Below are 23,674 nucleotides of genomic sequence, written 5' to 3'. Positions count from 1 at the left end.
ACAGGCTTGCTTTTCTATTGTCAGGGCTGCTGATACACTGAAAATTTAGCTCTCAAGCAGGAAAAAAATTCTCTACAAGATGACCTCCTTTCCTTTGTTAGAATACTGCTTAACTTTTATAGCTTCTAATTTAGACTAACAGCTTCCTGCTATATATATAAGTAACGATGACAAATCCGAATGGGGTAGGTGGCCTGTTTCGTAGTGCAGTAATTTCAGGCGTTATTTCCTGAACCTGATTTATTCCAGTTGGGGGTGCTTAAAGCCTCCTTGCATAGATTTAGGAAGATGACCCAGCTGTCAGATCTCCAGGGCTCCTTCTGTAGAGGGTCGGGCAGCAGTGAGAAAGGAGTCGAGTCTACACGATTTTCAGGTGGGCCCTTGAAAACGAGTTAATCGGTCAATGAATATTCGTCAGGAATACGCCCGGATTAGCTCCTAAGACTGCTAACCTCCGTCGAAACGACGGGTATGGTCTCTATTTACTTTCGACTCGGGCTAACCCTCTGGCACACTGGCTAGCTTGGGCTGGTTCGCCAGCACAGCGTGAAACGCTGCCCTAGCGGACCTGCAGCCTGGAGCGTTTTCGCGCCCGGGGCGGATCCGGCTCTAGGGTCCGTTGAGGCACCAGAGTCTCGCGAGATCTGGAGGGCTGGGGCGGGAGAGGCCCGCGTGCACGCGCCCGAGAGCCGTTAGGGTGGAACCCCTCCCGCACGGGGCGGGCGGAGCAAATACAGTTGGACGCTAGTTGGTGGAGCCCCCGCGGGAAACGACTAAGCGCGAGGAGCGTGCGCGCTCACGTCGCGGCGACGGTGGCGGCGAGCGGCGTCAGAGCTTGAAGGGGGGGTTGACGTCTTCTGGCGGGTGGCAGTGTTGGAGACGAGAGCTTGGTTAGCCGGTATTGCTTCTGTCCCAGGAACCCAACGGAGAGTGAGGGAACGAGGGTCGCTTTCAGGGGCTGCTGCCTTCCACGTACGCGTCGTCGTGAGGAGCGCAGCCCGGACTCTCCTGCAACCCCTCCAGCTCCCTTTTCCGCACGCCTCGAGGCAGCGGCGGCAACCGAGACAGCGTCTCACCTTCCCCCACCCCTTCCCCTTGTCCCCCCGCCCGAGAGGGCCCGGTCTGCGCCCCACCCCCGTCCGTCCGCCCGCTACGCCGCCGCCATGTCGGCGCAGGCCCAGATGCGCGCGATGCTGGACCAGTTGATGGGCACCTCCCGGGACGGTAAGTCTCTGCCAGTGCCCTGGGGGTGGGGGAAGGGATGGGGAAGGCGAGGGAAGGGTCTCCGCGGGCGCACCTGGGCTTGTGTGTGTGGCTGAGTAAGGGGCTCCTAGATTGGTAACACGAGGTCCCGGCTCCCGTCCCATCCAATCAGGGCTGGGCAGGCGGGCCTGGGGGGCGGCGACCGAGCGGATTGGCGGGAACTGCTGCCAATGGGGTCAGGCGGGGCCTGGAGGCCGAAAGGAGAGTTTGAGCCTTGAGTGTTGACTTGGCTGGGACGGGAGAGCCCACGTCTCTTTTGCGTAGGCGGGCGGCCTGTTTTGTCGCTGATTAGGTACCTGCGGACCGCTAAAGCCTCCGCCCCCTGAACTAATTCCTTAACCCAGAGCTTTGGGATCAGTCCTCGTCGCCGCCTTCCAGAGTATCCAGGAAGAACTGGCCCCCATCAACCACCCCCTTACCTGGGTCCGGAGAAAACCTTTACTAGGAATCCAGTCCCAGGGATGAAACAACCATTCTTATGGGAAAATCTGACCCAAACCATGGTTTCTTGAAGCGGGTGTGTTTGGCCCATTTTGTGAAAAGACGGATGTTACGGCCTGTTTTTTTCCGAGAGACCTCCATTTTGTTAGACAATTTAATAGAGGCTTTGTTCAGTAAATATTGACAAACCTTGCTTGTGCCCCGAATAGAACCATTTTGAAAATGTGTTGCCCAGTGAAGTAGAATTGAGGGGAAACAACGATCCTTTTAGGCGCTTAGGTTAGAGCTTGTATAGAAAACCACTAATGGCTGGATATCTTTTTGTCATAGAGAATTTCTAGATAAGATGAAATGCTGATGCTTTTTTGGTGGTGATAATTAGTAATGTACTCTTTGATATTCTACTCAAATCCATGCTAATATGGAGGAAGGGTCTAGTTCACTACTTTTTCTCTTAAAGACAAAGCCAATACTTGCTCATTTTTGTATGTTGCTTGTTCAGGCAAATAGTTACTTAGCCATTAAAGAAATGCTTTTTTTTGACAAGTTATTTAAATTGTTTGATGTAAGAGAAAAGGCACACTCAACTTTTTAGCAGTCGCTATTATAATTTCCTTGAATGCTTTGCAGCAAAATATGTGAGTAAAACATTTTATCGAATTCAAATGTTTTAGCAGTGTATACTTTGCATGGTTTTTCAGTTTTCCTAGTTCAGTTGTAATAAATACCCACATTTGGAACTTATCTTCGTAGAACGTATAGAAAAATAGGTGTAGATTGCAAACCTACTTGTGGTTGTGTAGAGAGGAGGCAGGATTGGGAAGGAAATGAATTTCATGTGTGTAGTAAACCCTTGAAAGTTAACGTTAATTAAAAATGCCACTGGAGAAACTTATCAGTTACCATTTTTCCCTTTTAGATAAGAATGGTTTTTTATAACATATGGTATTGAGAAGGGACTTAATCCAGAATCTTAGCTAACAGAATAATCTTTGTAGTAAAATTATAGAAATCATTTCATTTAAGACATACTTTACATGATCCTTTTAATCCTAGATGGGTACCGTTTTGGGTACCTTCTGCATGGATTGAATTCCCTAATTTTACTGGGAGGGTAGTTGGATCAGAGTAACTACTATCACCTGATAAATTTCCAAACTAGGCAGCCAATCTAATATTGCAAAGCTGAATTAAAATGTGTGTGTGTATATATATATATGTGTATACATATATATATATATACACACACATACACACATATACGTACATATATATATTTTTTCTATTTGTGTAATTAGCAGACACTTGGGTTTCTTAAAAATCCACTCTGCTTTGTATACAAATAAATTTATATTTTTATGTGTCTGTTACTGGATTTTTTTTTTTTTTTTGCCTCCAGACTAAGAGGATTTACCAATGAACCCATGTTTACAAGTCCACGATATTATTTAGCTGAAATGACTGGATTTTCACTGCTGTGTTGGGCCAGAAGTAAGAAACATACTACTTTCAAGGAAAAGAATTGAATTTTTTTTAGATACCCAAATTAGTTCTTTTATGTATATAAGACAAGAATCAGAGTATTCTTTTCCTTCTTACCAGATAATGAGTTTACATGCTTCATCTTATGATTCAGGACCTTTAAATAATTAGGACTTTTTTTTTTAGCATACAGTCAACTTGAAGTTATCCAGGGATAGGGGGACGTGGATACCTTCCTGAATAACTCATGTAATTTGAAACCATATAATGGGAAGCTTTGTATTGGACACAGGAACAGCTTACAGGGAATGCTGTTGGGTGTCTTTGGTACTAAGAGGTGGAAATGGGGATCCAAGAGGTGGGAGAGAGATGGAAAAGGTAGGTAGGAGGGTATTCAAAGCAGCTGTGTCCAATTTTTTTTTTTTTTTTTGAATCCCAGAGACTGACTATAAAGCAACCAACTGTCATTTTGTCAGGGTGGCAGTAACCACCCCCTCAACTCTTAGTGTCCTGTCTGTGAGGGAATCTGAAGTGGCACAGGAGGCCCAGAGTACTTTCTCTTTTACCTTCTTTGCCCCCCTAATGAAAGATTTATTTCCTCTTCCCCTCCCCCAAATTAGAATTTTTAATTAGTTTCTTTTTAAACTCCTTGGAGATTTAAGTCTGTTAAATGTAACTTACTTTGAATTACTTAAATCGATTAATCATGTAGATTACCTAAACTTTACTGAAATTCTCAGGAATAGGAGTTTTAGTAGGGAAATGGAGAGGTAATTTTGGATCCCTGGGCACTCCCAGAAAGGACAGTCCTGGGTGAGTGGTGGAAGTGGGAGGCTTTGGACAACCAGAGGGCAGCATGATGGTGCTGGGAGGCTGGGCAGGGGGATGACCAGGAGGTGGGAGAGGAATGCATAAGGGAGGTGGGAGGGCCAAAGACAAACTTTGCCTTCTTTGCAATTTTGCCTAGGGCCCTGGTGGTGGCAACCGCCTGTGTGCCACTGAAAATCGTGCCGATGCCTGGCATACTGCATAAATGGAAGCAGGGTACCGCGTGAGTTGAAACATTGGTCACACTGTATAAAGTTTGTATATGTGAATCAGTGTAAGTCATACCCATGTAACCGGGGGTCTGACTGTATTTGGATTTTTCTGATGAGGCGTCGTGGGCTAAGGAAAAGAGCACTGGGCTGAGGCTCAGGAGACCTGGTTTCTAGCCCCAGCTGTACCTCTAATTGTAACTTTGGGTAAGTCACTTAACCTTTTTTGCCTCAAGTTAAATCTATAATTTGTTAACTGAGAAGCCAAGTAATTTCCTATGTTATCCTCAAAAATGTTGAAAAATAAGTATATTTTAAGTTTTTTAAAAGGGAGGAACTGTAACTAGATATAAATTCGTATCTTATTTTGTCTGAAGTTTAAGATACATTAAATTTTATAATTACCTTTGTTTTAGTTGTTAGCATTAATAGAAGGGAGAGGGGCAAGTTGTCTTCCCCGAACATACTCCATTTGAAAGCAGGGAGGAGCAGCACAGGAGAAGTCAAGCGGCAGTTCAGCTGAATTGTCTGTGTGATGGTTGGAGGAACCTAGTGTCCTCACACAGACTGTAGTTACTTTTGTTGGGTTGGTTTAATTGGAAGGATGTCCCTTAGCTAAAGCCCTTCTGCCAACAAATGCAGTTTAGTTATGAGAAGTCTCTGGCCCTGACCCCAGAAAGGCCTTGCAAGGTTCCAGGGATAGGAATTAAACAAAATTGAGGGTGTGAATTTAGATTATATCCTAAGTTTAGCAACTGAAGAAGTTACAGAAGGTAGTTTTGGGGATTAAATACCTCTTAATGGCTTATAACCCTTAAATGGGAACAGAGACCATCTCGTAAAGGTTACACCAGGCCAGAAATGGCATCTGCCCTCAAAAACAACCAGTAGACTAATGGAATTCAGATTATAGATTAGAATTTTATAGCATAGTTAGTTGTCCGTTATGGTTAGGGGAAATTGAAGCTTTCAGATAATTTTAGCTGTTTTTGATGGTAATCCTTCTGACCATATGATGTTCTTGCTCAGTTAATAGAGTACATTAATCATAATTTAATATTTTGGCTGATCACATATATATGGTAGTTGCAGTTTATGGGATGTAAAATTAAAAGGATATGCATCCTAGGAGATACCCAGGAAAATGCAGTTCAGAAAATCATTTATTTGTACCTAGTACAAGTTTAGTGATACGTAACTGTTGAACCTATAGGACAGTATGACCTCGCTGGCTTTCTGCAAAATAAATTATTGAATCAATGATTGAAGTAGCGTTTTCTTCAGTGGATTTTTTTCGTAAAATCATCTTTACTGTAATCTGTGTTCCTTGACTTGTCATCAACACTGAGAGCATTTTCTTTTCATTTTCTCTCATTAACATAATGAATCATATTTATTTCTTGGTCAGTTGTAAGTCATTCTTCTATTCCACTTGGATTGTTCATTTTAAGTGAAGGAGGCATAGCCTTTAATGTGCAAATATACATTTTTTTAAATAATGATGGGCTATATCTAACTCTAGAGCTTGTAAATTCTTTAACATTATAAGAAATTTTAGCAAATATAAGGTTAAGTAGTTAAACATAAACTTAAACAGAGTTTTAGTAAATATTTGATTTTATCGGAAGTCCAGGCATACCAGAACGCTGAAAACTCTGTTAACACCCACATAGTGAATCCATTTAAAAAAACTTTAACTCACTTTGAACTCTGAAAGCTATTTGTCTACAGAGCAGCCCAGGTGATGATAATATCACCTCTTACAACTCTGCATTGTTCTTGGATTCTCCTTTAACACCCACATAGTGAATCCATTTAAAAAAACTTTAACTCACTTTGAACTCTGAAAGCTATTTGTCTACAGAGCAGCCCAGGTGATAATAATATCACCTCTTAAACTCTGCATTGTTCTTGGATTCTCTACAGTTGTTTAGCTCTCCTCAAGTAAATCTATGCTTCTGAGACATTCTTTTGCTTCGGGTAAAAAAATAAAAGCAAAGAAAAATCATTTTGTCTGTCAGCCCATAAGCTTTATAAGCAGCAAGTAAATACTTTGATTTGGTTTGGGTTAGATGTTATATACGGATAAATGGTAGTGAGCTACATGTTCAAGATGGGTAGCAAGAAGTCAAGGGCAAGTAGGTTCATGGATGGGGGTGAGGTTTAGTGAGGGTTTCAGTACCAGGTGGTTCATATCAACGTTAAAGCTTGATGTTCCTAAGGGTTCAGGCAAGTTTGGGGTTGCAAAGATAGGCAGAGGGCTTAAAATAGTAAGTGTGGCCAAGACTAGATAAATGAAGCAGGTACTCCTCAAGAATGGAATTCCAGAAAGGTGCTTGAAATGTTAGTATGTTCATTGAGGACGCATAATTGATTGTATACCCAACTTAGTAGTCTTACTGAGAAGTTGTAGACTGTGAAGATGAGGAAAGTTAGAACATTTTGGGGAGAAAGAATGAGGGAGTGGGAGGGAGGGTAAGTTTATGACAGGAATCTTATGGATTCAGCACCTGCAAAAAAGTCATTCTGTTCCTTTTCAGTTTAAGATATCATACACTGGCAGCTGCTGGGATAGAAATTAGAAGGCAAGGCCAAAATAGATCAGTTAATCAGTTTTGTAAGATTATTGAGGATAGAGAGAAAAGTAGTTTGTAAAAACTCTGAAATTGGCTACAGCTTAGTGTTTTTGTTTTAACTGAGTAACTTATGACTGAAAAGTCAGAGCCATTAGAAAGTAACATGTAACTCAATCAATCAGCCGAATAAATGTTATATTTTTCTATTTAACATGGCCTAGAGAAAGGAGTCTTCAAAACTTTTTTCTTAAAATACTCTTACTAGATACTGATCCTTATGTTCTAATTTAGTTGTGAACCATGTGCAATGATGTTAACCTCTGTGATTCAACATGAAAAGAATTTAACCAGCTGCCCTTGCTGAATCTTTTGTCATGTCTCCTGAATGCATGGTAAATTGTTTTTATTTTCTTGAGACCTCAGGTTTCTGCCGACATCAGTTTTCTCTTTCAGAGTCAAACTCTCCAAAGCTTTGCTTTTCAGTAGAATAGGTTGGATATTTATTGGATAGTATTTACAGTATATATACACCTTGCTGTTCAGCTGCTTCTATATTCTGTCCTACTACTATGATATACCATATACCCTTTTCAGTTACTTACTTGAGGGTGTTTAGATCAGGGTTGGCACTATGGCCCACCTGCTTTTTGTAAATAAAGTTTTGTTGGAACACAGTCATGCCTATTTGTGTATATATTGTCTGTAGCTGCTTTGCCTTACAACAGCAGAGTTGGGTAGTTGCAACAGAGATATATAGCTGGTAAGCTTAAAATATTTGCTATCTGGCCCTTTAAGAAAAAGCTTTTTGACCATTGTTCTAGATCAGTGTTTATCAAAACTGTGGTGCCCAGATCATCAACCTTAGCATCACCTGGAAACTTGTTAGAAACACATATTCTTGGACGTACCACCCCAGGCCTACCAAATCAGAAGTTCTGGGGATGGGGGCCAGCAATTTGTGTTTTAAGAAGCCTTTCATGTGACTCTGATGCACATTAAAAGTTTGAGAAACTCTGTTCTGGATAAATGTTTTCCAAATGTAAATCACATATATCACCTGTACTATTTTTTACCCTGTTTTCTTTTTGTTTAATTTTTTATGTCAGCTCACTTTCTGAAAATTTAAGCTAATTTTAAAATGAAAGTTTATGTCACCAGAAAAATAAATTCAATGAAAAACAACATGGTGTTATGAGATAACTAGAGTCTGTTGTCACTTACCCTATGCTAAAAATTAGAACTCGTTAGCTGTATTAAGTACGTACTAAGCACCAAGTGGAAACTTTTTTCTTGCCTTAATCATGATAAATAATCACTAGTGATTGAGTGGTGTTTAAAATGTCATGTTGGTGAAGTCATATAACATCTAAAATTATTTTTTGTCCAAATCCCGTACTTTAGGAAATACTGTATTAGTTGCTCATACGGAAGGAAAGCTGCTTGAACTGTATATACCTAAGCCACTGGGTAGAAATGACTTTTCCTTAGAAATAGACAGAAATACACACCCATGAGATGGAGAGATATAGAAGTCCCCAGAGAGGTCCATCTAGACTTCTAGGATGAAATTACGTATTTAGCTTCATCTTACCTTTCCATTAATGTTTTGGTCCATGGTGGTCAGCAATTCTGCAGGATTTCACCAACTTCTTCCGCAGTGGGATTGTGAAAGGTGCTGGCTGTGAGAAAAGCTGATTATTGAAGAAAACCCCTGGACTAGAAACTGGGGGGAAGTGCTGTGATTCTGCATTATGGACCGGAACCAGCAAGGCATGCTTACTAGAAAAACAGTTGATTCACCTCAGTTTTTAGAATTTTGAGAAATTCTGGTATGAAAATAAATCAAATGATTTAATTTGCCTCATAGTATTAGAGGGAATACTTCCCCAGACATGGTGTTCTGATACTGGCCGATGTGTTTTAGGGTGTAGTAATTGCTGGGACTAGAACCTGAATGTCCCTAGGTTGCTGAGTTGCTTCACTTTTTTTCTTGCGTTCTTTTTCTTAGAGATTATGGACGTACTTGCTTCTGTTGCCGTTTGACTCTGCAGTAAAGTAGTGACATAGGACTCTAATTCTCGAGGGACTGAGAGTCCAGTAGGGAGTGAAGATTGCACATGAACAGTTACGTTTATTTTTAAGTGAGAAATTCTGTGGTACTGATTGCATATAGGTGTCTAATTTTGAAAAAAGTTTTTTAAAAAATATAAAAGACCACCAAACACCTATAGGAGAACAAGTGTTATTTGTTGATTAAGTAAAGTGTTACAAATGAAGTCGCTCATGTTCTCCTTCACAGTTTCAGTCCTTTCCCCCAAAGGCAATTCTTGTGACTGTGTCACGGATTTCCACGGTTTTCCTGCTCTGTTGTTTGAATGGTTGTAAGGCTCAGTCTCCTTCATGGTAATCTCTGTTTTTCATTTTAACTTCCTTTATCATTGAGTTGTCTGTTGCCTCTGTCCTTTGATATTCTTATTTATTTTTCCTTTTTATTTCTTCATTAGTTTTAGATTTGGGGAGGCTCTGCTTAGCGTTTATAGCTATCACCAACTATGGAGAACTTGTCTCTTTAATAGACAAATCAGCCAATTACTTTTTCTTTGGTTCTTTTCAGCTATTTCCTCATAGCCAGAGATAGCTTTCGTTACTTCTAATTTTGTGTATAAAAAGTTCTGGATGATAGAAGGCACCAGATATCCAGAGTACGAGTGTTATTGTATCAGAATTGCAGCTCTGCAAGTAAGTATCAAAATATGAAATTTAGCAGGCTGCAACTTTTTAATGACTGACTTCCCTTTATGACATATACCATAAAACAAATTGTATATAATCCACTTTTAGGACTAAATTTGTGGGTAACTGTTTATTCAGGCTTTTCTAATGTGTGTCTTAAATCTAAGAGGAGGAATATGTTGATCTCCTAAAGCATATATCCCCCTGGAAGAAATGTGATGGCATTGAGCCCTGCCAGTGACCAAGATTCTGTGCTTGTATAATGAGGGAAGATAGGGTTGTGGCAGGGGTGGAATAGAGCCCTTGGAATGTAGCTACTTCAGTATTTCTTTCTGCACATTTCCTTCACCATTCTGTTAGCTCTTAAAGACCCTGAGCTTTTCGTCCTGATACCCAGGCTGTTTCCCAGTCTCATTCCTTATAATTTTTTTATATGGATTTTCATAGACAAGTAGGCTGATAGATTTAAAAAATTATTTTAGCATTATTAATCTTTGGTCATATTCAGCAAGAATGAACTTGTTTTGGAAATTTCTTCTGCAGTGGGCATTGCATTTTTAAAATGTCGGGCTTGTCATGGTGATTATGGTGGGGGTGATATTGGTACCTATTTGTAATGATAAACCTGTAGGACCATATGAAAGAATTAAGAGGGATGGCCTTTCAGTACCCTTATTTTTTGCATTTTCTGGGGGAAAGGAAAGCCTCTACTAATACTCAGTATGATTTTATAAGTTCTGTTAGAAAGAATGACTTGATACTACATTTGGAAGGGAGAATGCCTTAATTAGTTTTTCCCGCTGCCATCTTTGGCTGAGTATTTTTTCTTTCCTTTTGTAATAAATGTATTCCTGAAAAGTTTGACATGTATCGAGTCCTATTAAATGTTTTTAAAGCATCAGTAATCATATAATGTTAAGACATGGTAGTGAATCTTTTCAAAAAATAAACCCTATACTTTGTACTATATAAATATACAATGAATTAAACTGTATTTATTAACAAGGTAACATGGAGTAATAAGAGTTTTTTCTTTTAAGGTTATTATAAAAGGGTTCTTATAGGTGAGCTTTAGGCTAAATTCTAAAGGAACAACAAAGGTAGGTGGGAGATGTTAGTGGATTTGGTGAGACTATTGGAGGAGTGTGTAAAAATGATCGAATTTGTTCTTTACTGTAATAGTTACAGTGAAGCAGTAGCTTTTATCTTGGTTCCACATGAAGACATAGGGGTTTACTTGTCCATATGAAGACATGTGTTTACTGCACAGGACAGGTCTCTTCCTGCTCTGTTACTAGACTAGAAGTTGGTCTTTATATAGTTCCCACATTATTATGTGGAGTCCTAGCTTATGTTGTAGGTAATAAGAAGGTGGAACATTTGAAGATTTGAGGGCACAGGGAAATGAGAAGCTTTAGGCTTATTCACTTCTCCTTCTAGCTCTGGCTTTCCTTTCACTGAGAGGGTATGGAATTTATTTCAGAGGGAATGTGCCTGCCCTGTCCCAAGCCAACAGTGACACGTGGCCCCTAACAAGTATGCCTGTGGGGAGGGCTTTGGTTGTCACATTGGAGAATGTGAGAGAGCTTTTCCTCTTCTGGCCCCATTTATAAACTAGGATGCTTCCATTTGCTTTGTGTGCTGTTGAGTTTTCTCTTCTCTGTTTTCTCTAAGCTAAGCTCTTAGCTGATTCTGTACAAAAGAAATACTAGTTGTTTTTATAAATTGCTTGCCATTAATGCCTGATAAAATGCGGTAAAATAAGGATTCTGCATACCATTATATATGTCAAATATTACAAAGTTTAAGGTTCTTTTGAAATTACAATACTAAACTCAGTTCACTTTTGCTTAGCCTTCACAGTTGTTGATCACATAGCATGGTCATCCACTCACAGCTTAAAAAAATACAGGGAGCATCGGAGAGAATGGGTAAAGTAAAATTTTGATGTTTTTAAAATAGCACCTAAATCTATGAAAGTTGATTTGATTTATTGTTTGTATGGGTGGGAGAGGGTGGTTGGCGCTGGAAGGGAGGGGGTGGATATTGGGAAAATAGCATGCACCATGTAAAATGATGTCAGATACCACCTAGGCTAAGATTTTTAAGTGTTGCTACTATAGTTTAAGTCTGTTTCAGAAAGGGCAGGACCATAAAATGGCAGTGTTGGGATTTACAGTGGGTTTATCTTTCCCTCCCTACAGATTGAAGGGGATTTTGAGAATAGCAATATTTGAGTAGTTTGGACAGAAGCCTCCTTTTTAGAGTGGGCTGTCCATATTCCCTGAGTAAAACTGCCTCAGTAGCACCTCATGCTCTGTTAACGTGACTGAAAGACCTTGAGAGGAATAATATTTATTCTAGTTTTTATTGTATACCTATGACTCAGGTGTTCTCAAATATAGGTTATGATTCGTGAAACTCATGAAGGGGTTGAACAACAGAGGTTAAGAGAGTTGTTACTCTGAAGGTAGTTGCTTGGTAGAAAAAACATTAATAGAAATTTTGATGCTTCCATTCAGATGAAGAACACTTTTCCTTTCAAAGTTCTAAATCAAGTTTTTAATCTCATCATTATAGTTATGTACAAAGCCTAATTAATTAGTATTACGGAGGTCATAGAGAAGAGAGCCTGCCATGTTTTTATGGAGAGGGCATTTTGTTGTTGTGAACTCAAATAACTTGGTCTAACCTCCGCCCCATTATTTTTAAACTTTTTTCTTTGTTTACACATTTAAAATCTGGGTGCAGAAAAAATTAAGTCAGATGTTACCCTAAAAATATTTTTCTTGCCCCAGCTTTGCTATTCCCCTACATGAAGCCATTTGCCAAAGCCAGATACGACTTACTTATTGTTTCCCAAACCTTCCTGCCTCTATAAGCTTTGTCAAAGGTATTACCGCCAGTTTGGAATGCTCTTCTTTCCCCTTTCCTTTGGTCTAAGTCCTGTCTTTCCTTCAAATAATGGCTTCTACTCATTGCATGAAGCCTTCTCTAACCTCTTCAGTCCTTGGTGGTCACTCTAAGTCTTAGAATTCCTGAAGTACTACTATTTGGTAGTATTTCATCCATTACAGACATTCATCTGGCACTTGGATCATGCTTCCTTTTGTTATTACTTGTTACTGCATTTAAATATCCTGTTTCTCTAGGAAAATGAGGGGCTCCTTGAGGGTAGAGAGCTTGTCTTAAATGCCTCTTTGTAATCCCATTGCCTAGCACAGAGGATATGTTCAGCATTGGGCTTGATTCTATTATTTGGATCCAATATTAGTGTAACAGAGCAATTGTTCTTTTAACTTAGGTTATTTTTATAATGAATATATACCCAGAAAACCCAAAGATAAAGTACATTGAATTAATAAAGTAATTCCTTGTATTATAAGGAGATTTGGTTCATATTTGTTCCTTATTAATTATAGTTCCCCCCTGCCCCCTCCTTTGTTTTTTAGTGGGTGCTGTTTTACCTAGTTTCTTTTGAAAAACATGGTTTGGGCCAGATATATTGACAGTCTATATTACTAGTATTTTTATTTTAAAATTCTTTGTTGGTTTAGCCAGATTATACTTTCATGGCTTAAGCCCAAATAAAATACATTTATTAAATACTGTATGGTAATATAGTCAAATTATTTTAAAATGTTAACCTTAAAGTCTCTCAAGTAAAATTTAAAAAATATCAATAAACATATTCAGTTGCTAGTCCCTCTCAGGGTATTTCTATATCTCAAATTATTAGGAATTTTATTATTTCATTGTTACAAAGATTTCTGTACTGTACAGGCTGATATTTGATAGCTGTATTTATTGTGTTTGCTGCAGTTATCAAATGTTTATAGAGCAACCATTCGTATGTAGTGAGGAGTTATTTAAAAATACTTTTTGGCATTTATAGAAACTGACACTTAAAGGTCCTCAGGGATAATTTTGCTTAATTCATATTTGGAATTGTTCTCATTTTATCTGGTAGCAGTGTCTTCAAGGCACATATGTCTTAATATTAGATTTATGTCGTGATTTCAGAGGAAATGTTTGACTAGTAAAACTTCAGAGAATCTTGATTTTAGTCGAAGGCCTGGCTTGTCATATTCTTGAGCCATTAGTTTGACAAAGCACTGAAACAATACTGCTGTTGCATTACTGAAAAACTTAGAAACTTGTAGCTGGGAGACTTCTAGATACGTAAGGTTTTTTTTCTTCAAAAATTTGTATTATCTTTAAATTTCTTAGCATAATTTGGGTACATGCGAGAAAGCAAAAAGCCTCTAATAAAGCATTGCCATTCTGGTGTGAGCTCATCAGAGTACCATTCTGACATGAGCTTAAGGCCCTCACCAAAGTCTTGATGAAATATACTTTATAAAAAAGCATTTTTCAAAACCCCAGTTTGCCCAAGGACCACTTTTCAGAGCTCCAGCCTTGGACTTTTACCTGTGATCAGTCATATTCTTCTCTAGGGTTACACTTGTTAAGTCAATATTTTAGAACAAAACAAAACAAAAAACCCTGATTTTGTTCACTTTTGTTTTCATATACAAGAATCTTTACAGTCAACATGTACTTCTAGATGCTATATTGAAATTGCTGGCAGAGTCTATTCTATACAGACTGAACAATCTGGCCCCTTGTTTTATTTGTAAAGGTTCAATGTATCTATGCCTGCCTACTTCAGTCTGCAAGGGAGTGTCAGAAAGGCCCCGCATTCGCCGAGCCGTGAGTTATCACTAACTTTTCAGATGTGTTAATGAATGTGGAACAAAAGCAGTTGTGTTTAAAAGGAAAAAAGGACCATCAAAATAACCTTTATTATAGTAGCAGGCGTGAACACTAAATTATTCCAAATTGTGGTGTCAAAAATAACCTACTTTAACTAGAGACTAGCCTCTAGAAAACCTATTGTTGAACTGCTCTGAAGCTATCATTTTAGCTATAAATTACTATTCTTAAAATTTTATAAACCTGGTTGTAAATTAATATGTTCTTTAAGTCTTTTTAACCAAATTAAAACAATTTGAACAAAATCTTACCCCGCCTAAAAATGATAGTATTTAGTTGACTTTGAGTTAAGCTCTTCAAAATAAGACCATGTGAAAGGGGTAAAGTTTTAACCTTTTTTGTTATTCACATGTGAAAAACAAATTAATTTAGATAATTGAATCACTTCATAGATGAAAGTTTTTAGTTCAGTGGTGTTTAAAGTCTATTTTGATACCAACAGTTCTCGCTTCAGTAATTCACCAGTAGGTTTTCATTCATCAATGGCGATATCAGTTTAAGGCTAAAAATAAAACACGTTCATTTCCTAGGGCTTATCATTTTACTTAGAGGAAATGTCCTTAAGAGTCCCCCCACCCCCCAAAGAGATTCTAAGCAAAAAAAATGTAACTAACATCTATATTTTGTTAATATAGTTACCTTTCTTTTTCTTAGATTCTTTAAAGTTTGGAGTAGATAGGCATATTTGATTAGGTTGGGTGCTTCTGTTGCTTAGGAGGTGTATTATGTTAAATGAAGACAGAATGAATTTAAATGTACCCGGTTTGGCCATATATAGCACAGACTACATAAAACTTGGAGGTGTGGGACCTTTGGAGGCATTAAAGTTAACATTTCATTTAGGCAGTATGCCTTTGTTTGACTGGTGTGTAAGTCCTTCTTCCAGGTTTGTACGCTCTTAAACACGTTATTCTACCCTCTCTAACTCCTCCCAGCAGCAAAAGGGAGACACTTCAGCTGGAACAAAATAGTGGAAGAAATGGCGTCTGGGGTTCAGTGGGGATTCGCAGTGTGTATGCAATGTTTGCAAGATTACTTTTTATGTTTTTCAATTAATGTAAATAATTAAAATATAAATCAGTGCTTAGTGTCAAGTAGGGAACATTGTATACCAGTAGAAATTCTCCTAGTGGGCCTGCTGCAAGTCACTTAACCTCTTGGGGCCTCAGTTTCCTCATCTGCAGTATGAAGGAGTTGGACTCGATAATCTTTAAGGTCCATTCCTGCTCTACATGCTATGCTTTTCTGAAGTACTCTGTTTAACAGAATGCATTGCTTTCCCACTTTGACTATTTGAATTACATGTGCAGTACACATACTGCAACTGCATGTTGTCTAAAATAGTTTTTCTGTAGGATATTATATAAAAACTAACCCCTCTTGAGCTGATTTATAAATGTGTGTGTGTATAGCCACACATAAAAAGCTAGTGATGGTAGGGCTCTCAGAAAATAAATATTTTCCAGTTGTCTAACCTTGAATGTTATTAACTTTCCTCTATTACAGGAGATACTACTCGTCAACGAATCAAATTCAGTGATGACAGAGTATGCAAGAGTCACCTTCTGAATTGTTGCCCCCATGATGTCCTGTCTGGAACTGTACGTGTTTATTAAATCTATTGTTTTGTCATTGGTATACTACGAAAACAAACTATTTGATAGTCTTAATTTCGTGTCACATTATTATGCAGTGATTTTTTTTTAAACACTTGTTAGCGCAGCAATTTGCATCCCTTATATTCAGGTTGATAATTTAGATCTGCAATAATTGGATTCCTCACAAAAATGATTGCTGAGTTTTACTTTATAATTTTTTCCATTCTTCAGAGCAAGCTTTTAAAAAGCATTTCTTATGTGAAACATAGAGGCAGTTATTATACAGCAGTTGCACTTTTAGTTTAGAAATAATATAAATGATTTTTTTGTTGTTGTTGGTACGCGGGCCTCTCGCTGTTGTGGCCTCTGCCGTTGTGGAGCACAGGCTCCAGACGCGCAGGCTCAGCGGCCATGGCTCACGGGCCCAGCCGCTCTGCGGCATGTAGGATCTTCCCAGACCGGGGCATGAACCCGTGTCCCTTGCACCGGCAGGCGGACTCTCAACCACTGCGCCACCAGGGAAGCCCTGTAAATGATTTTTTAAATTGTTTACTTCACTGTTGAGCAGAGTAGACTTTCATCCAAAACAGTATACATTTTTATTAAGATTTGTGCATATTTGAATGTGGGGAAAATATACTGGTAAATACTTCGGCAGGCGGACTCTCAACCACTGCGCCACCAGGGAAGCCCTGTAAATGATTTTTTAAATTGTTTACTTCACTGTTGAGCAGAGTAGACTTTCATCCAAAACAGTATACATTTTTATTAAGATTTGTGCATATTTGAATGTGGAAATCATTGTGGGGAAAATATACTGGTAAATACGTAAATTTACACAATTTGTGAGTATTGTTGTCGGTTAAAATTCACTTATATTGCTTACTCCTAATGATGTAAAGCTCACTTAATTTAAGTTCTATATCTAGTGATGTTGGTTAATCTTAGAGCATCATTTTAATTTGGTAGATAAATCACATGATGATGGACCTATTTAAATGGGACAGAGGATTTGATTCCCTGGCTTTTGGATTTGATTGAAATGATAACTCACTTTCAAGAGCTTCCATTCACAAGGATAGCAGAGGAGGGCTGGTAGGGCCTAAATATTTAGCTGACTTTGTCATTTGTCTGAAATGAAGAAAAGATTTCAAACTTCCATTTGCAGAAGCAATGAGTTCCCTTAATTAAAGATGTCTAAATTAGTGGTTTCTTCTTTTTTTTTGGCCGTGCCACGTGGCATGTGGGATCTTAGTTCCCTAACCAGGCATGGAACCCGTGCACCCTGAAGTGGAAGCTCAGAGTCTTAAAGAGTGGTTTCTTCCTGATAGGAGGAGTTAAATACCCCAAATACATAAGTATCAAGGCATTTTTGATCGAAAACACCACTTTTTCCAATAGTGAAGACTGTCGAAACTATATTATGTTAAAAGGAATAGAAGAGCTAACATTTAAAAAATATGTAATACTTAAATTTTTTTAAGTATAGTATTGAAAGGGAAGACATCCAGTTTCTGAGCACTTGAATTAGGACTGTGACAGATAATTAACCCTCATATCTGCTCTTTAGAATTTCCATAATTAAAGTATTTTCTACTCTGCTATAATACAGTTGAAATCTATAATATTAGTAATTATCTGTAGTATTATTTGATTCTTCACATTTATTATTGAATTTAACATTTAATGATATTTAAGGCTAAATTATCACTTCAAATGAATTTTGAGGATAAGATTAATTGATAAAATGGCAGAATTTAAATTTTAGTACTTTAAAACCAGCCGTAGCAAGACTTTGACATATTATTATATTCTTCAGGTGTGGCATTAATAATAATGAAAAAAATCTGCCATCACAATTGTACTTTTACATTCTATAATGTATACAGTGCAGTCACATTCATTTATTTTTCAAAATAATTCTTTTGGGTGTATGTTCCATAGTTAGCCTTAATGACAGTAAAGTGATTTATTCAGCATTATTTAGTTGTATTGATTTAAGGTAAAACTGGAACCAAACCCAAATTTTCTGAGCTGTAGTTTTATTCAACATGTTTTCTACTCTGTAGGTAATACTTAATCCTTCATCAAGTTAAATAAAAAGGATTAGTGTTGGTCTTGGACTTTCCTTCTTATAAAATTCTTGCTGGTGGATTTGTAAGAAGCACATTTTTTCAAATTTTAATATCTCTGAAATATGCATCTTAAAATTGATGATAGAAAAACACTTTTAATTTGTAACATTTTTCTTATAGTACAGAATTTAATGATGAGGCTTAAAATTGATGGTGTCTTGGATCACATGAAAAACAGTTAAGGAAAGCCCTTGGAAAGGCACTTGCCAGGGAAACTCTGTATGAGAAATATCTCCTTTTTGTCATCTTAATAGGCAAGAGATTGTCATATGTAAGGATGGGGTTAAGTGGTTGTGAACCTCTTAAGCAGAGTTTTAAGGGCTGGCTCTAGGACTTTGTAAGAGTGCAAGGTTGTCACAGTGTGATGTCCTTGAGAACTTGAAATCATCCACAGAGTGACTTTCTCATGACCCTTATTACTAAAAAGGGCTATTTATAACAGTTTATCCTATGTACAAATGGTTTGTAATTACAGAGCTCAGACTTCTTTAGCATCTAGTCTCTGTAGAACACACGCTGTTCTGGCACGGAATCTAATAGTTCACACTTCTGTGTGTTGAAGATGCTTGTTTATTTATTTATTTTTGACGTTAGATCAAGGATGAAAAGAACTAAATTGTAACTTTTTATAATACTTTTTCTTTGTTGTGTAACTGAAGGTTGCCCTTTAGTTTTCCAGACCTTGTTCCTCAGATCTGTCACTTCCAGCAGAATATGACTCATCAATATTCTGGATTATTTAGCAGAATAATACACAGAAATATATTCTTTGGCTTATTATTATTATAAAAAGGTTGAACTTTATACCGAGCACTTGGAGATGAAGAGTATCGTTTCTAAAAATATACTCATAACTGACAGTATGGAATATTTTTGGAATTCAGCTTTTTTTTAAAATAAATTTATTTACCTTTATTTATTTATGTTTGGCTGCGTTGGGTCTTCATCGCTGCTTGCAGGCTTTCTCTAGTTGCGGTGAGTGGGGGCTACTCTTCATTGTGGTGTGCAGGCTTCTCATTGCGGTGGCTTCTCTTGTTGCAGAGCATGGGCTTTAGGCGTGCAGGCTTCGGTAGTTGTGGTTCACGGGCTCAGTAGTTGTGGCGCACGGGCTTAGTTGCTCTGCGGCATGTGGGATCTTCCCGGACCAGAGATAGAACCCTTGTCCCCTGAATTGGCAGGCGGATTCCCAACCACTGTGCCACTAGGGAAGTTCCTGGAATTCAGCTTGATGAAAATGCCCCTGTAACATTTTACCATTCTTTAGTCTGGTACTCTGGTATAACTAACTTTTTTTTTTTAATTTTATATTGGAGTATAGTTGATTTACAATGTGTTAGTTTCAGGTGTACAGCAAAATGATTCAGTTATATGTATATCCATTCTTTTTCAGATTCTTTTCCCATGTAGGTTATTCTGCTATAACTGACTCTTAAGCTAACAAATTAATTAGAGGAGGTAAAATGTAGAACAGAGAATCAAAATAATTGTGTGTATATGTATCTTTAGATTATGGTTTTTATAAGAAGCATGAATATTTCTATAATTAGGAAGTTTTTGTATTTCAAAGGCATGGATTATTTTCCTGTTCATCCAGAATTTTTTGTTTTAGTCTCACTCTTCTCCTCCTTTGGAACAATTAGTTTTCTCCCTCTTCTATTTACCATGCAGAAAGTAGACAGCATCCCCTTTCAGATTTAGGCAAAACAAAAAACCTAAGTACAGTTGTCCCCCTGCCCCCCCCAAAAAATGAACCACATTATTTCTCGCACATATATTCCCTAAGGAAAGATAAGTATATTGACGTGCTTAAAAAAAAATCTTTCCATCTAGTTCCTAGTGATCTAGGAAAAGGATATATGATAGTAATAATTTACAGAAGGCATTAAATCTAAAGCAGAAACTTGAGATTAAGATCTGCAGAGATGGAAATATATACTCTCATAATGCATCTATCCTAAATTCAGAAGTGGCCACTACTAATTCTTATAGCCTTCATCATAGTATAATTTTAGTGTTGACAGGCCATCATGTTTTCTAGTGTAAGGCCATCTTTTTTTTTTTTAACATCTTTATTGGAGTATAATTGCTTTACAATGGTGTGTTAGTTTCTGCTTTATAACAAAGTGAATCAGCTATACATATACATACATCCCCATATCTCTTCCCTCTTGCGTCTCCCTCCCTCCCACCCTCCCTGTCCCATCCCTCTAGGTGGCCACAAAGCACTGAGCCGATCTCCCTGTGCTATGCAGCTGCTTCCCACTAGCTATATGTTTTACATTTGGTAGTATATTTAAGTCCATGCCACTCTCTTACTTCGTCCCAGCTTACCCTTCCCCCTCCCCGTGTCCTCAAGTCCATTCTCTATGCCTGCGTCTTTTTTGTTTTTGTTTTTTGCGGTACGCGGGCCTCTCACGGTTGTGGCCTCTCCCGTTGCGGAGCACAGGCTCTGGACTCACAGGCTTAGCGGCCATGGCTCACGAGACCAGCCGCTTCGCGGCATGTGGGAACTTCCTGGACCCGGGTATGAACCTGTGTCCCCTGCATTGGCAGGCGGACTCTCAACCACTGCGCCACCAGGGAAGCCCTGGCCATCATTTTATATAGATAGAAAAATTAAGGTTCAGAGAAATTGTCTTTGTCAGATGTCTCACAAAGAATCACAGTATATTACACCACACAGGAATCTTAGGGTTATTTTAATCCGAATACTTTTTTAAATGTTTTTTGTTGTGTTGTTAGTTGTTTTAGATAACACAGTTACCTAAGACAGTGACTTTAAGAAGTTTCTGAAATGTCCTTAGAGGTACCTCATTCACTGAGGACCTGGGGACAGGCCAGTCTTTCCTATTTTGATGGGAATTTTTACACATTTTAAATACAGGGATTTTTCCATGACATTTTGTTTTTATAAAGAGTCTGCAGCTCTGAAATAAAATTTAAGAAAAGCTGATATTGTGAAATACTTAGGGACAGGAATATAGTAAAATTTTATCTGCCTTTTGAAGTGATTGGATGGGAGTATTTATTGGTTGTCAAAAATCCTGAGTTGATTTTACGGTGTCCCCAGTAGGTTCTGGGTTTTATCCAAAATGAAGTTTTTATTAATTGAAACTCCTTTATTGTTTCTCTAACGCTTTCTTTTAAGGCCTGGTTATAATCAATTCCTTGGATACCTACAAACCTGAACTTTAAAACTGCTGAAGTCTCTTTGATAGTACAAATTTAAAGGAGCCATGAAAGTTTAGAGAAGCAGAATAAGTGATAAGAACTAAACCTGCACAGAATTTTCTCAGCCACTCAGTAGAATATAAGTTTCATAGTAAGGGCAAGGACATTTTGTTCACTGCTATATCCCCAGCATCTAGAACGGTGTCCCTCCATTGTGTTAAATGAATAATCAATCACCCAGAAGTAGAAAGTGAAATAAATGTTCCAAAAACTAACTTTGAGTTTCAACAATTAATGACTGTGGAAAAAGTATTACCTTCTAACAGATAAGGAGCTGGAGGGTATTCTTTTTTTTTTTTTTTTTTGCGTTACGTGGGCCTCTCACTGTTGTGGTCTCTCCCGTTGCGGAGCACAGGCTCAGCGGCCGTGGCTCACGGGCCCAGCCGCTCCGCGGCATGTGGGATCCTCCCGGACCGGGGCATGAACCCGCGTCCCCAGCATCGGCAGGCAGACTCTCAACCACTGTGCCACCGGGGAAGCCCTGTAGAGTATCTTGATATTGAGTTGTGTATCAAAACATGACAGCAGTGGTTTCACATGCAGATGTGAGAAAATTCGTCTATAGACAGTTTAAACTCATAACCTCTTCTCCGGAAAGGGTTTGTTTTGGGATACTTAGGCGTTTTTAAACAAGTGTTTTTAACATTAGACCAGGTGGTCTAGTGGTTAGGATTTGGCACGTTGACTGCTGTGGCCCAGGTTTAATTTAATCCCTGTTCAGGGAACTGAGATCCCAGAAGCCGCCATGGCATGGCCAAAATTAAAAAAAAAAAGAAAGAAAACAAAACATTGGCCCAGATGACTGGCTTGAATTTTTTTTTTTTAATTTCTATGACCGTCAATTTCTAGAGCTTCCAAATTTGCAAAACTGCCAGATAGCCCAGGTTTTTACCAGATCTGGATTTTGAAGTGTCCTTATATTAATCAGATTTGCTGCTTATATTTTATTCTCGGTTTCTTACAAAAATACGCATCCCTTTAACAAGCAGTAAACCAAAAATACATTTGGTGCTTAGGAAATCAGAGGCGTATTAAGAGCTTCCCAGTGAATAATTAGAGCTTTACTGTTAAACTTTAAAAACCCAGTCCTGTATATAATTTGGAGTATTGTTGGCAAATTGACACATGAATACCCTGAGCTGTTCAACTTGGGGTACTTCTGTCCTTGGGAAATAACCTTTTTCTGTTATTGAGAATAATCTTGCAGTCATTAATTTCATATTCTTAAAATAAGTTAATATACTTCAGGCTTATGGAAGTGATTTTTTTAAGGGGACCCAGAGACCATGTGTTCTAGAATCTTGTTCTAGTTCAGTCTGTCTCTAATTGAAGTTGGTCAGCATGTTTGTCCGTGACTTGGATTAATGGTTAAATACAAATATACATACATGTAAATAAGATGAACTATTGTGCTGATGTCCAGTCTTTGTAGATCAAATACAAGTTAATTTTACTCTAATTTTTATTCTGTATGGCACGAACCCATGTCCCCTGCATCGGCAGGCGGACTCTCAACCACTGCGCCACTAGGGAAGCCCGAGGAGTCTTTTTAAACTTCATTAATAGAAAATTTCAACTATAAGTAAAAGTAGAGTTGTTGTATAATGAACTTCATGTACCTGTATGCCAGCTTCAGTAAATATTTTACACACAGCTACCTTATTTCATTTATAATTACGTATGTCCTCTGTCCTGCTGTTTGTTTTGGCTTTGTTTTTGTTTTTTATTTGTTTTGTTTTGGCTGCATTGGGTCTTTGTTGCTGCGTGCGGGCTTTCTCTAGTTGTGGCGAGCGGGGGCTACTCTGGCAGGCGGACTCTCAACCACTGCGCCACCAGGGAAGCCCGGCAGGTGGATTCTTAACCACTGTGCCACCAGGGAAACCCCCTGTTGTTTTTTGAAGTGGATCTTAAATCTTGGACCTGTCATTTAGGATGACTCTTGAAACATTACAGAGTAGCAAAGACCCATAATTTCCAAGCAAAGCAGAGTGAGGTCTGGAAGTCATTGTTCAAGCAGGTTGTTTTTCATAGCCTTGATACTTTGTCAGCATGTTTCACTGTCACATTTATTTCTCTCTCTCTCTTTTTTTTTTTGGCCACGCCATGGCAGCTTGTGGGTTCCCCAACCAGGGATTGAACCTGGGCCCTCGACAGTGAGAGTGCAGAGTCCTAATCACTGGACCGACGGGGAATTCCCACACGTTTGTTTTTCTGTACAATGATTCTCAATAAATGCTTATTACCTAAGAACCAGGAATCGCCACTTAGTAGTCCCTGAACTCTCTAGATCTTTTTTGGAGACAGGCACAGTTTTATAAACTGCATTTTAAACAACTCTGAAGAAACTAGTGTGTTCTCTGAGGCTATTCATTGAGAAAGGTGGGATAGAGTTATAAATGCAT

General features: G+C 38.4%; 1 protein-coding gene across 1 annotated transcript in view; it reads left to right on the top strand.

The window, feature by feature from the left end:
* Positions 1–748: 748 nt before the first annotated feature.
* The window catches only part of LUC7L2 (LUC7 like 2, pre-mRNA splicing factor), a 56,994-nt gene continuing 34,068 nt past the window's right edge, over positions 749–23,674 (top strand). Inside the window, 2 exon segments of the mRNA XM_024742487.1 lie at positions 749–1,224; positions 15,815–15,909. Of these exon segments, the coding sequence (XP_024598255.1) occupies positions 1,164–1,224; positions 15,815–15,909 (156 nt within the window). The 5' untranslated portion in view covers positions 749–1,163.

This window comes from Neophocaena asiaeorientalis, unplaced genomic scaffold (assembly GCF_003031525.2).
Source record: "Neophocaena asiaeorientalis asiaeorientalis breed wild unplaced genomic scaffold, Neophocaena_asiaeorientalis_V1.1 scaffold598, whole genome shotgun sequence".
NCBI classification, from domain to species: Eukaryota; Metazoa; Chordata; class Mammalia; order Artiodactyla; family Phocoenidae; genus Neophocaena; species Neophocaena asiaeorientalis.
The sequence above is the reverse complement of the archived record's forward strand: the minus strand, read 5'-3'. Positions and strand labels throughout refer to the sequence as shown.